Raw genomic sequence first — 14981 nt, forward strand, 5'->3', positions numbered from 1 at the left:
TGGGCAGGGGGGAGGCTGCAGTGTTCCTGCGGTCAGTTGTAACAGCTGCAGCAGCCGTAACTTTGGGACCGGGTCGTAAGTAGCTTTTAAGGGTCTGCTGTAACTTCGAACAAGCGAGCAATTGTTAAGTGAGGACTACCTGAAAATAAAACTGGTTTTTTGACACGGACGATAATTTTTGTTTTTAATTATATCACCACAAAAGCAGTTAGGTTTTCTTCTTGCTCTAGATCAGGGGTTCTCAGCCTGTGGGTCGGGACCCCATTTGGGGTCGAACGACCATTTCACGGAGGTCGCCAAACAACGCAGTCCGCCATTTTTCCCCCCTTTTCCTTAGCTGTGCTACTCCCTTTTCTTCTATTGGCTTTTGAAAGCCAATAGAATAGACTCTCTTGAATAGAGTCTAATTCTATTGGCTTTCAAAAGCCAATAGGAATTGTCCAGGCTGTCTCTGCCCTGCTGAGCCCGCCAAAAGTCCCATTCTGCAAACGGTGCTGCACCAGTTGAGTAGTCCTCGACTTACGACCGGTTGAGTAGTCCTCGACTTACGACTGGTTGGGGGTCGCGGCATTAAAAAGGTTGAGAACCACTGCTCTAGATATTATGTGTAAGTTTCATCATAAAAAGTACAACTTAAGGCAGAGATCCCCAACCCCGGGCCCATGAATCGGCACCAGTCTGCAGCATGCCAGCAACTGGGCCGTGCAAACAAGCAGGCACCATCCTACGTCCCCTCCAGTCTGCGGAAAAATCTCTCTCCACAGAACCGGGTCCTTGGTGCCCAAAGTACATGTCGTTTTGAAAGAAATGGGCTACCCCGCCATATACATACACACAGAGTCCCTCAAACAAAATATGCGCCTCAGCAAAAAAAAGCCACCAGATAATGGCAAATAATGTTCCTCACAGCTAATATTGCAAACGCTTGACAGTACACTTTTGTGTACAAACATATTGGGAGTCCTTGACTTACGACCACAATCTGGACCAGAATGCGGTTGTTAGGTGAACTGTGCCCAATTTTATAACCATTTTTGTAAATAATAATAATAATAATATATAAATCCCTCCAGTTGTTAAGAGAATCGTGTGGTAGTTCAGTGAAGCCTCCAAATTTTGATCACGAGACCACAGGGATGCTGTGATGCTCACAACTGCAAAAACCACTTGTAAGTCGCTTTTTTTAGTGCCACTGCAAATTCAAATGGTTGCTAAATGAACAGCTGTAAGTCGAGGACTACCGTTACGCACACCTCATCTTGCTACGCCTTTCAGAGTACCCAAAAAATACCGCAAAAGGGCAAAACAATTGTCACTGCTCAAAGCAAAGCAAAAGCTGGACCTATATGTCCTACAACTCTCAGTAGTCGCGTTTAAAGTAGAACAGAAAACTGTTTTACCGGCGAGCAATGTAATAGAAGACAGGATTGCCAGCTTTTGTCGTCCCAGCTTGGTAAAAAATGTTGAGGGTTTTCAAGGCTTTGAATTCTTCTTTCTCATGTACTTGGTGCCTAAGGACACGAATAGAGGCAGGAAAGCAGCAATTTACCCTTTTGTGACTGTCAGAGATTCCCTAAACTTTGTGGCTAGTGGATCTATTTAGAATTACAAGTCACTGAACTCCCACAAAACGGTGGCCAGGGCAAACATAGATATGAAGGCTTCTGCTGGTGCTGCTTCTTGCTAATCTCTTTAATTTTCCAAGATGCATCTTCCCCCTCCCCTATCATGGTTTTGGGGGCAAAGTGAGTCAGCTTCCACAGATAATATTCTGTTGTAGCCAGCTACCCTTTTTCACTTTCTAAGAATTCTGCTAGGAATTGATCCCCAAAGGATCCTTGGAATTAAAGATGCTTGCTTGCTTTGCAACACACTAGCTTCCCACTTAATGGTTAAGAATCTAAATAAAATTACAATAGCATTCAAGGAATGAATGGTACATTAACCTCAGGTATCAGTTGAATCTATAAAAGATGTTAATTGCATCCATTTATATCATTTGTGCTGGGGGGGGGCTTGGCTGTTGAGAGTTCAAATTTAACATCTAGGAAGAAATACTTTGCCCATCCCTGCAGAGATCATTAAATCACAACAGGCCAGCAAACATTTGGATTCATTTACCTTGTCATAAATTCCTCAAACTTGGAACTAGTGAGGTTTATACTGGACCACTGCGTGTCTGCCACTGGTTTGTGTTCAGGAGGACCCAGGTATGCAAGCAAAGTTGCCATCTTGTCAAATGGTCGCCTTCCAACAGCCTTGTGATCCCTAGAGGATGATCACAATTTAGGGATATAAAAACCTTGACGGATATGTTTATCAATCTGCAAGTTGCTGTAGACAACTAGATGTTATACGGGTAGTCCTTGACTTGTGACAATAATTTTTTTTTGGGGGGGGGGGTCAACCAATTGTATGTATAGGACAGGGGTAGGCAACCTTGGCTCTTTTATGACTCGTGGACTTCAACTCCCGGAATTCCTGAGCATGCATGGCTTGCTCAGGAATTCCAGGAGTTGAAGTCCACGAGTCATAAAAGAGCCAAGGTTGCCTACCCCTGGTCTAGGACTACCTGTACTGTAAATCAGAGTTTTCAGTCTTAGCAATTTTAAGATGTGTGGACTTCAACTCATAGAATTCCCCAGCCAGCATGGAATTCTGGGAATTAAAGTCCACAAAGCTTAAAGTTGCTAAGACTGAGAAACACTGCTGAAGCAAATACTTATAGCATGCAAAATACTATTTCTGTAGTTTAAAAAACACTAAAAACTCGCTTATTCACTATATCTAGAGGCCACATTTCTAGTATTAAATGGCAACTCTTCCTCCTCCATTCCAAGATTTATTGATGTATAAGAACCACTAAGTCCCACTGCATGTTACATTTTTGTTCAAAAATTCAAATGTTCTTCCTCTCAGTTAAAGATTGCCCAAACCTCCCGCAGGGTACAATCTACTCCATCTTATCTACACTTTGGGTCTGCTCTATGCTCAAGTACTATTGGCTTATTGATTGACTGAATTTACTGTATTTGCCACCCATCTCCTAACGAACTTTAGCACTTTATAGTAATGTATAATTATTTTTCAAGATAAGACTTTTTAGTTGTATATATTCAATGAATCAATTAAATAATTAATTGTAATGTTATCACAACTGTAAATTCTCTGTTGATTTAGTGAAACTTTTATTTTTATATGCATTATGTCCATGAGCCATGGAGGTGCAATGGTTAGAATGCAATACTGCAGGCTACTTCTGCGGACTGCCGGCTGCCCGCACTTTGGCAGTGCAATTCTCACCGGCTCAAGATTGACTCCACCTTCCATCCTTCCGAGGTCGGTAAAATGAGGAGCCAGATTGTTGGGGGGAAATAGGCTGACTCTGTAAACCGCCTAGAGGGGGCTGTAAAGCACTGTGAAGTGGTATACAAATCTAAGTGCCATTGCTATTTCTCAACCTTTTTACCCCCTAGTCACGTACTATTACCTGTTGCTGGAAAGGTACTGCCCAATCTTCTCTTGATTGTTCCACAGCAAACGATGTAGTGCAAGCACGTTGCCGTCACTGATGAAAGAGAGGCTGTGATTGACTGTATCACTAGCTGGACAATCTGAGGCAATGTCAAGGAAAAACCTACAGGGAAAGAAAAGACGTTGTGCCCTTTCTTATCAAAACATCTTCCACCAACAGGACAGATATGGATTACTAGGACTCAGCATCAGGACTTTTCCAACAGAAGTCAGTCATGTAAACTAACCAACTCAACTTCTTTTTAACAGAGTTGGAAAGGACCTTGAAGATCTTCTAGTCCAACCCCCTGCTCAAACAGAGACTCTATACCATTTTTAAAGCATGTAAAGGCACCTGTGTTAGACCAAAATGTTTATCTATTAATCATCATCCTGCTTCCTAAAAAAAAAAAAAAAAAAAACCCTCAGGAAGCCGATAAGTAAATTCTGAAGGTAAAGCCCTCCCACCCAATAGTTCTTTCCATGCATCTAACTTTTAGGGGCATCTGGATATTCCATTGGCCAATAGCACCGAGAAGAATTTTCCCTCTTCACCAATGCTTGCAATCTCTCTTTAAAACCTCCACAGCTAAAGAATTCTGTAGACTAGGATCATCCACATATATTCTGGGCCTATTTATCAATACAATGGTTGGTGACACTGTCAGCTAGATGTTTAAACTGGATTTAGCATTGTTATCCACCTATCAAGTCCTTCCCAATGACCTGGGATAGGCAGATGTTGATGTTTAATCTTGTTAAAGGATGTAAGATGTTACAAATAAAACTGCCTTTTGCAATTGACTGAAAGTGATTTTGTCAATAAAAATAGTGTTCAAGTGGTGCTCCAATTGTTTTGGGATTGCATCCCAGGCACCTATTATATTACTGGCACTATCTTTGCTTTCTATTGCCATAATCACTCTACTTCTTTTTGCAAGTTTTTGTATTTATACTTCTCTCCATCTCATGTCTCCAGGTACTACAATGTCCATTATCCAGACTTTTTGTCTTTCTAATCAACAAAAATAAATAATAATAATAGTCATCATCATCATCATTGGAAGGGACCTTGGAGGTCATCTAGTCCAACCCCCTGCTCAGGCAGGAAACGCTATATCATTTCAGACAAATGGCTATCCAGCCTCTTCTTAAAAACTTCCAGTGTTGGAGCATTCACCACTTCTGGAGGCAGGTTGTTCCACTGATTGTTCTGTCAGGAAGTTTCTCCTTAGTTCTAGGTTGCTTCTCTCCTTGATTAGTTTCCATCCATTGCTTCTTGTCCTGCCTTCAGGAGCTTTGGAGAATAGCTTGACTCCCTCTTCTTTGTGGCAACCCCTGAGATACTGGAACATTGCTATCATGTCCCCCCTCGTCCTTTTCTTCATTAAACTAGACATACCCAATTCCAGCAACTGTTCCTTATGTTTTAGTCTCCAGTCCCCTAATGTAAAATTTGGGGTGTCATTATTATGTTTGATCACTTAGTCAGCTACATGTTTAGATTGGACTTGGCATTTTTATTCATCCCAAAGACCTGGGCAAAGCAGATGTTGTTTGATGATATTAAAAGTATCCCCCTAAGATGGAAGCTGTTCCCAGTAAAGCTGCCCTTTGCAACTGACTGACAGTGATTTTGTCAATGTCAGTGGTATTCAAATGCTGTGTGCTGGAACTCACTACCTGCCTCAAGCTTGTACTCTAATTCTGGCTTAAAAACTATACAGACAAAACTTGCTTCAAAGAAATCAACACTCTTACTGGCTCACCTTCTTGCAGCATCAAAATTGCTTTTCACAAAGTCGTTAAAAGGCCGCATGTGTTCCTCCTTTGTAAACAAGACATGGTTAGCGATGCTCTGAAGTACCTGAGCAAAAGAAACCAACGGAGTGAGTGAGCCATGCGAACCGCAGCTGCAGAAGTTTCCTTTCTGGAATTTCATGCAAAGTATTGCAGAAGATTTGTTCTAATCTAAGATATTTCGTAGTATGAATGTAACCGGATGCATCGGCATAACAATGAAATTTCATCAAATGCCCATTTCTCCTAAAACACCTTCTGGCTAGCACAGCTACACTAGTTAAAAGCAGCCTGCCTCAATCTGATGCTTATCCCATGTACTGGACTCCCAACATCACTTGTCAGAAGGGAAAACAATCAACTGCTTAGGGGCCTGTCAAAGTTCAACACAACGGAATCTGCACTTGATTGGTGAATGTTTGATTATGCAGGCAGGCCTTAAAATTGGAATGTTTGTTTGGCCAAAGCAGCATACTTCAGTGCATGCCAGGGCTGTAAAGGTGATCCCCAGGTTATGTCAGCAGGTGGGACCAGAATTTCCATTACTAAGTGATGCGGTTGTAAAGTATAACATCATGTGAATGGATCTCTTAATGATGGCAATCTCTGAAGTCCCTTTTGCCGTTGTTAAGCAAGGACCTCAGGTGACTGCAACATGGAAAAAGGTACTGAAATCGCACCCAGGCAAGTGAGCCAGCAGACAAGAACTACAGGTGGATGGGTATTGTAGGCAGTGCTACAAAGATCAAGCAGGAGCCATGGTGGCACAGTGGTTAGAATGCAATATTGTAGGCTAACTCTGCCCACTGCCAGGAGTTTGATCCTGATCCTTCCAAGGTCAGTAAAATATGGACCCAGAATGTTGGGGGCAAGATGCTGACTCTGTAAACTGCTAAGAGGGTGCTGTAAAGCACTATGAAGCAGAATAGAATAGAATAGAATAGAATAGAATAGAATAGAATAGAATAGAATAGAATAGAATAGAATAGAATAGAATAGAATAGAATAGAATAGAAATAGAATAGGAATAGCACAGAACAGAACAGAACAGAATAGAATAACAGAGTTGGAAGGGATCTTGGAGGTCCCTATACCATGAGTCTAAGTGCTATTGTTATTGCTAGATAGGCAGGTGCCGCAGTCTGGTGCTACAGAGTGTGTGCAGGTAGGTGACATGGGGAAGTGCTATGGAGTACAGGCATGTAGGTGCTATGGAGTATGAGATCCCCATGGCATCAAGGAACATCTTGGGAGAAAAAGCAGTGGGAGTGACTTCAAGGAGCAATTAACAATTTCCTGCCAGCTTCCCCATTGACTCTGCCTATGAGAAGCCAACAGGGAAGGTTGTAAATGAGGATCATGTGACTAAAGGATGTTGCGATGGCCAGAACGTCAAGGACCAGTTGTAAATCCCCCTCGTTCAGTACCATTATAACTTTGACTGGTCACTTAGTGAACAATCGTAACCTGAGGACTACCTGTAGTCTAGACCTTAAGCTTGAGGCAAACTATATTTGAGTTTAATTTCTGTTGAATGATCTATCGTTAATAAAGCTGAATATATAGTATAATTATTCCTCCTACATTTAATAATTTTTCACTTCTATTACAATTACAACCTGTGTCAACTTTTGGAGGGGCTCCAAGAATCATACCCAAATCCTCAGAGCTGCATGCAGGTTGCCATCTCTTAAACCATTTATTTTAACTCTTCCATAAACCCAGTTCCATCATCATCATCATACTCTGGCTATTCCCCGCCATCCAGCATAAAAGAAACACTGTTTTTCACCTTTGACATTAACTTCAGACCCCTTTCGATTCTTGGTGGAGGCTTCTTATCCAGTATGCCAGCCTCATATGGAGACACAATAGCTGGATTAATGAATCTCAAGAACATGGCGCTCCCAACTGCTCCAATGCTATTCTGAGGAAACCGTTGGCTGACGACCTAAATAGCACAGGGTGGACATTAAGAAAACCGTCATTTAAATGTAGGATAAAAAGCCAGATTAATAGAGGAGAATACTTGAGCCAACTCTGCCTGACATGTCACTGGTTCAGAATGACACTAGACAAGTAACCAAATGGCTTCCATGTTAAACAGGTTCCAGAGGCAAGAGCCAAATTGTTATAAGGAGGAAAGGAAGAAAGAGTTATTGATAATAGTATAGACAAGGCATGATTTAACAACAGGGGTTACATTCTCTTTCATACACACACACACAAACATCTTACAGTGAAGCCAGCACTTCATATCTCCTAGAATGAAACTAAGAAGCTATTTCAAAATATACTAATAGGAAAAGCTACTCTATATTCAAGCCAGTATTTTAAAATTCTGATGAAAACAACCTTCACTAATAGAGCCAATTGACTAACTCATTTGGTTCATAACAATTAAAGCACCAGAGAATGAATCTCATAGCAACAGCTTTCAACAAAACATGAATGAAAATCACCCATTCGTTAAAAAAAAAAAACTACATATATCCTCTGTGAAAAAGATAGCCACACGAAATGGTACTCCCTCATGTGGGAGAATAACTGCATTTACAGATAAGAAAGTCAGTCAGTCAGTCAGTCTGTCTGTCTGTCTGTCAATAGAGGAGAATAACTGTACCTCAGGGTTGAAATTAGGGATCTTTGGTGTTCTCTGAGCTTGGTTGTTTTCTTGCAGATGTTTCATTACCAAACTAGGTAGCACTGATGTTACTTAGTTTGATAATGAAACATCTGCAATAAAACAACTAAACTCAAAGAACACCAAGGACCGCTCATTAATTTATTTATTAAATTTCTATGCCACCCATCTCACTAATACGATTCTGGGTGGGTTTCTTTACAGAAGACCAAGGAGAGAAGGGGAAAGGATCAGAACAAATATATTCAAACAATTTTCTTCTACCCTGAATCCTTCTGGAACACTTTGGGTCTCAAAAGAGCAACTCCAATCAAAGATGATCTGGAAAGGCATAAATGACTTTCAAGCTTAAGAGCTTGCTACTCTCTTACGATGGGATTCTGGTTTCTGATCTTAGCTTCCATGAGTCCCTGTAGGTAAGTATTCAGAATAAAAGCCCACCCCCACCCCGTTCCCATTATATGTATAACAAGAACCACTGTGAAGAATTCTTATGCAAAAACAGACTTTGTGAAAAGAATACCGTACTTTCCAGCGTATAAGATGACTTTCGCAAGCTTTAAAATTGGCGCCGAAGGCGGGGATCGTCTTATACGTCAAGTCGTCTTATACGCTGGAGATAACGGTAGTTTCCGGCGTATAAGACGACTTTCTAGGCATGCGACTCGGTGCTGAAGACAGGGGTCGTTTTATACGCCGGGTCGCCTTATACGCCAGAATATACGGTAGATAGCCCACGTTGGTTGCAATTTATGCAAAGAATGGATAGTCCACGTTAGTTGCATTTCAGCTCCGGGACATACAAAGAAGTATCCGTAGACACATTACTATCTATCCCTGCCTTTCTTTCCATGCCTCAAGGTGGCACACTTTTGTGTTATCACCTATCCAAAGACCAGCCAGACTGAGAATTCTTCAAATTTAATAGAAGTATAGAACTGCTCTGCTAATTCAGAGAAAAATGAGCTCAATAACTCAACAGAATTCAAAACACTATCCAAAGGCTTGGGGATTGCAAAAGATCGGTTTAATGCTAAGGAACAGAGCTCCACTTTGACAAAAGGATAGGGCTAAAATACGGACTTCTAATGGACTGGCAATTTTCAGTAAATGGCATCTCTGGATCACAACCTGACAATTCATAAAGGGTTAGAGAAGATGGCCCAAATGTAAAAGTCAACCTAGAAGTCAAAAGCAAATTGTGGGCCTTGTTTAACCCAGAGAACATTTTGGCAAGCAAGAAACATGAGCTAAACAGGCAACACTCTTTTCCTACCTTGACTTATTGAATTGGGGCACAGGAAGAACCACAGGGAGAAAATAAATAAACAAACTCAGAATCCATGATACTAATGAAAACCTATCAGAACTGGTATTGAGGAGCCTCCTCCATACAAAGAATCCAGGTGGCCATGTGGTGCCCCCACTCCCCCCACCCCTCAAAACCAAAATCTTGTTGGATCTTCCATATCATTACATCTATGGAGATTCTCAGTCATCCAGGTCACGGCTGTCCCAAAGATGTTTTTTCAAAAGGCAACTGGACTTACTTTGTTTTTCCTTGGAGACAGTTCACTTCTCATCCAAGAAGCTTCTTTAGTTCTGAACTAACTAACACATGTGTGACCGCAGCTCCATCTACACGAGCAGCGTGCATGCGAGCCTGCTGCTCAGCAAACCGAGTGCCCATGCACACGCTCACCAGCTGCTCACAAAAGTGAGGATGTGTGTGCACATGTATGTGCTCACCAGCCACTTCCATGGCCCAGTTGCAAGCCCCTTGGGGACCCCTGCTCTACTCCACCTCACCAAACTGATAAGAGAAAAAATGAGTATAGGTAGTCCTTGACTTACAACCATTTGTTTAGCAACCGTTCGAAGTTACGACAGCACTAAAAAAAGTGACTTGCAACTGGTCCTCGCACTTACAACAGTTGCAGTATGGCCACGGGCGTGTGAACAAAATTTGGGCGCTTGGCAACCAGCATGTATTTATAATGGTTGCGATGTCCCGGGGGTCACGTGATCACTGTTTGTGACTTTCCCAGCCAGCTTTTGACAAGCAAAGTCAACGGGGGAAGCCAGATTCACATAACGACCTCATGATTTGTTTAACAGCCGCAGTGATCTGCTTAGCAACCATGGCAAAAAAAGGTCACAAAATCGAGTGTGACTCACTTAACAACTATCTTGCTTAGAAGTGGAAATTCTGGTCCCGGTTGTGGTCGTAAGTTGAGAACTACCTGTAACTGGCGCAGTCATGCTTTACTACTACAGTGTTCTCCCCCACTCCTTTCCAGCTTTGAGAATTGGTTCCTTCAGAAAACATTATCTTTGAAACATGCACTAACCATGCATCCACACAATTCTCATAACAACAAGGTCCTCTTTATCTGACACACGCTTCATAATCCACATTCCCCTCCCCACTTGCTGCTGCTCATGTTTTGATAAGCTCTATAACAGTGATGGCAAACCTTTTAGAGGCCGAGTGCCCAAAAACTGGCCCCACTTCTGCTCCACTCCCTGGCCTGCCCCCACTCCGCCCCTGCCCCGCCAGCCCGCAGGGCCACTCACCACCTTCGGGGCCTGCCCCGCCACGCCCTCTGCTCGCACCCTGCAGCATCAACTGTGTACAATGGAGTATGAGGGCAGAGTCTTTTCTACACTTGCCTGGTTGCCATGTCCTTAGTTGCGCTGTTCTGCATGGGCAACGTTCGGGGGCGACTCTCCTCCAGGGGGGCTGCTGGTGAGGAGGGGGTTGCGGGGGGAGGCAAGGCTGGGGCAATGGCACGTGTGCCCACAGAGAGGGCTCCGAGGGCTGCCTCTGGCACGTGTGCCATAAGTTCGCCACCACTGCTCTATAAAATCCCTGTATTTTCCTGGGTGGCCTCTTCAATGCCATCAAGGAAAAATGAAAGGATACCAAAATCTCTTTAGGATAGGTGGGGTTTTTTCTCTCTCTCTTTTTTTTCCTAGACCAGGGGTAGGCAACCTTGGTTCTTTTATGACTCGTGGACTTCAACTCCCAGAATTCCTGAGCCAGCATGGAAACCTCTCCCTTTCTCCTCAGCATGGCTGGCTCAGGAATTCTGGGAGTTGAAGTCCACGAGTCATAAAAGAGCCAAGGTTGCCTACCCCTATCCTAGACAGTCCAACTAACATAAAGGCAAACACACTCCTTGTCCTTAATTTCTGAGTTTCCCCTGTTTCCTAGCATTGCAACTGCTGGCAAAAAGGGTTATCAGAAAGCTGTTGTGGAGCGGCAGAGATTTCCTTCTGAAGGAAAGGAAGAAGAAAGAGGCCCATTCAGATTTTTGTTTTTGAAACAAGCATCGCTTCAGACGAGTGTTAATTCAATTTAAAAGCGTTTTTAGTGCCAGAATTAGTAGAATGATTTGACAATGGGTGTCAAAGAAGGTTGGAAGGAAAGAGTTTTGGGAACGAAGAGCAAAAACAGAAACTGGGGAAAGAAAGAGGGCGTTATGTGCTTTTGAAACAAATGGCTAATAAAACTTCTCCAAAACTTACTGCTTTTTTGTTTTCCTTTTTTTCTTTTACCGTAGCTTTATTCAGCAGAGAGTGGCAAGTTGCCTACAGAACAGAGATGAGCACAAACAAGTCACTGCACCAACTACATACAGCAAAAAAAAAAAAAAAAATGTTGTTCTGTACATGAAATCATACAATCAAATGTAACAGAATGAAACAAACAAACAAAAAAATGAAGTGGGCACACGAACGCTTGATGGAATTTCTGCTTCAGGTTGGTGACCACAATCTAGTCACAAATTGTAAGCGAGCAAATGTTGTTCCAATCATTTCTACTATTTCTGGCTAGGTTAGGTTGTTCGAAAAGAGCACCTGCTAATGAGGCACTTAAAAGGATCTCTATTGCTCCGAATATATTCCAGCAAAAAAATTAAATATAGTCTGTCCAAAAGCATTCCCAGCTCAACTGGTGGCACCCATTTTATTCTGTCTCTTGTGGGTTTTCCAAACAGCAAGCAAATTTATAGATTTCTGTTTTTTTCATTTTACAAATTCATGCTGAAGTGGCTGCCAAGGACAAATAAATAAAGACTAATGTCCCCAATTTGCAAAGGCTTGTGAAAGTGCTCCTCTATCCATCTACACAAAATCTTGCACAGCAGGCTTTGACAAGCTATCTCAAATGGTGTGGTGCCCAAGAGTTATGGTTCTGCAGTGTCTTTTACTAAAACATCCGCTGAGACAGCAGAATAAGCTTGGCTGAGTAATAAACAACAATAAAAAGAAGATAAATACCAAGTCATTTTTCAATCAGTTGCAAAACTGGCTGTAAGCCTAAAGTATTTTTCAAGCCTTGAGAGACATTATTTTAACCATAATAAAATAGGACTGCTTCGGTGTATTTTTCATACCTTTTCATACATTCAGATGGTACAGTACAAAGTTGAAAAATGAATGCCAATCCTGTTATATCTTTGGATATTATAATCTTTATTCAAACATTCAGACAAGGATTGGGAATAGGCTCATTACAAAAAAAAATCAATGATTGGATGTATTTTAATGATTTGTAGATCAACTCCACACCTGTGCACTCAGGTCTCAATGAATCTTATAGATACTGAAATAGGGACTTTTATGTAAATATCTTTTAAAACAAACTGAATATTGCAGTTGTACAAAATAATAAAAAATGCAATGCTGTGCTGCTTGTTAGCTGCTTAGGAAGCCCAACTTAAGTCATCAGTACTGACCTTCACAGCCCTTAGTTGGCTTAAGGCCCGAGAATTGAGGAACACGCACTCACTTTATAGAAACAAATCTGGTTGTTAAGATATACAGATCTCATTATCAAAGGTCTGCCAAGAGGAACTACACCTGTGTTTTCCCTGCCTATAGAATGCACCTCTTGTTTGGTGACTTTAGAATTCACATTATTAATTTTATTGTGCGTTTTTAAATTTAACATTCTGCTTTTGTTTTTAAATGCAGTTAATTGCTTTGAGTGCTTGCTAGAGACAAAAGGCTGTAATGGCTAAATAAGGAAAAATGGTAGCTTCAAAACTCTAGTCTTGAGGATCACTCGTTCCTTTCAACACACCTGTGTGTTCTCCAGAAGTATCCAAGTAAAAGAGCATTTGTTTATCAATTCATCCTCCACTTATAACTCAAGGGTATTTTAAGAGAGAGCCTTTAGTGCTAGGAGGCAAGTAACGTCAACACCATACAAGCTGCTGGATCATTGCCAGCATCCATCAACTTTACCATGTGATCAAAGCTCTATAGTAGGAATGCCAATCCTGTTATATCTTTGAATATTATAATCTTTATTCAAACATTCAGACAAAGAAGTTTTGTTAGAGTAGTCTGTGGTGATTCTCAGTCATCCAGGTCATGGTTGTCCCAAAGGTGCTTTTTCAAAAGGCAATTGGACTTTGTGTTTTTTTTTTCTTGAAGACTTTTCGCTTCTCATCCAAGAAGCTTCTTCAGTTCAGTTTTGTTAGCACATTTTTCTCTACTAATTAGTTAGCACAAATTACTCCAAATAATCATGGCTTCCAATCAGGTTTCAGGAATGAGATTGTGTTGACTGTACTTGTTGACCTATGGCAGGATCAGGATTGGGTCTTGACATTTTTTAACTTGCTAGCTATCTTTAATACCATTAACCGTGATATCCTTCTGGGCTAGCTCAGGGAAGTGGGAAGCATAGCATTGTGGGGGTTCTCCTCATTCTTTCAGGGCAGTTCCAGTCATTACTGGGACAGGGGTGGGGAGAGTTAGCTCAAGGTCACTATTTTCTGGGATGCCACAAAGTTCAACGTTCCTCCTCCTATTTAACATCTGTGTATGAAGGTGCTACACGAAGTCATCCAGCATCATGGGGTTGGGTATCTACCTATGTATCTCAGTCTTTTGTCATCCAAATGATACTGTCAAAATGTCAAGCACAAAAAAACCAGATTGACAGGTGGGGGTTAAACTACAGTTATTTGTTGCTAAAAGCTTATGCACAGGAATCTTCTCAGTTGAAGATTCCTCAGTGAGCACGTGGTTAGAGCTAGATAAGGATCAATACCCATATAGCAGTGTTTCCCAAACTTGACAATTTTAAGGCATGAGGACTTCAACTCCCAGAATTCCACAGTCAGCAACGCCATATAGTGATGCTGGATGATCCCTCTTTCACCCCCATCCTGGTTCTGTCAGTCTTTCTCTTACACAAAGTTGTTTCAGTATTTGGAGACTGTTTGGGGGGGGAGGGGAGACTGCCTCAGGCTCCTTTGTGTTTCCTCATCTATAGACAAATATCTTGCCAAATTAAAGCAATTACTGGTAGTCCTTGACTTACAACAGTTTGTTTAGTGATTGATTGAAGTTACAACAGCACTGAAAAAAAAAGTGACTTATTACCGTAAATGCCGGCGTATAAGACGACTTCTGCGAGCGCTGAAATCGGCGCCAAAGACGGGGGTCGTCTTATACACCGAGTCGTCTTATACGCCGGAAATACTGGTAGTTTCCGGCGTATAAGACGACGTTCTAGGAATGCGGCCCGGCTATAAAGACGGGGGTCGTCTTATATGCCGGGTCGCCTTGTACGCCGGCATTTACGGTACTGTTTTCCAAACTTAGGATCGCTGCAGCATCCCAGGGCCAAGTGACCAAAATTCAAACGCTTGTGACAACTGCAGTGTCCAAGGATCATGTGATCATCTTATGTGACCTTCTGACAAGCTAAGTCGATGGGGGAGCCCGATGCACTTAACAACCATGTTACTAACTTAAGAACTGCAGTGATTTACTTAATTGTGACAAGAAAGGTCATAAAATGGGGCAAAATTCACTGAACACAGTCTCACTTAGCAACAGAAATTTTGGGCTCAATTGTAGTAGTAAGTTGAGAACTACTTGTAATTGCAGCATTAGTCATAAGAGGACCCTCGTTCCCCACCCCACTCCACCACTGCCCTACATCTACATCTACTCTGCCACTTCACGGTAGAGCTCACGGTCTTTGGAATGATGTAAA

The 14981-nt window shown here is 41.9% G+C and overlaps 1 protein-coding gene across 5 annotated transcripts in view; it reads right to left on the minus strand.

Annotated features, from left to right (window-relative positions):
* Nucleotides 1–14981, minus strand: part of NF1 (neurofibromin 1) — a 211016-nt gene that overhangs the window by 124444 nt on the left and 71591 nt on the right. For 4 of the 5 annotated variants that reach the window (XM_039341252.1, XM_039341268.1, XM_039341276.1 and 1 more), the window contains exons 31-36: nt 11489–11551; nt 7106–7264; nt 5283–5380; nt 3491–3637; nt 2122–2268; nt 1401–1511 (exon numbers count right to left, since the gene is read on the minus strand). In XM_039341252.1, coding sequence (XP_039197186.1) covers nt 1401–1511; nt 2122–2268; nt 3491–3637; nt 5283–5380; nt 7106–7264; nt 11489–11551 — 725 coding nt within the window. The remainder of the gene's footprint in view (nt 1–1400; nt 1512–2121; nt 2269–3490; nt 3638–5282; nt 5381–7105; nt 7265–11488; nt 11552–14981) is intronic. The other variant, XM_039341260.1, reaches the window with a different exon arrangement.

This window comes from Crotalus tigris, unplaced genomic scaffold, assembly GCF_016545835.1.
Source record: "Crotalus tigris isolate CLP2741 ecotype Arizona unplaced genomic scaffold, ASM1654583v1 scf7180000017550.10884619, whole genome shotgun sequence".
NCBI classification, from domain to species: domain Eukaryota; kingdom Metazoa; phylum Chordata; class Lepidosauria; order Squamata; family Viperidae; genus Crotalus; species Crotalus tigris.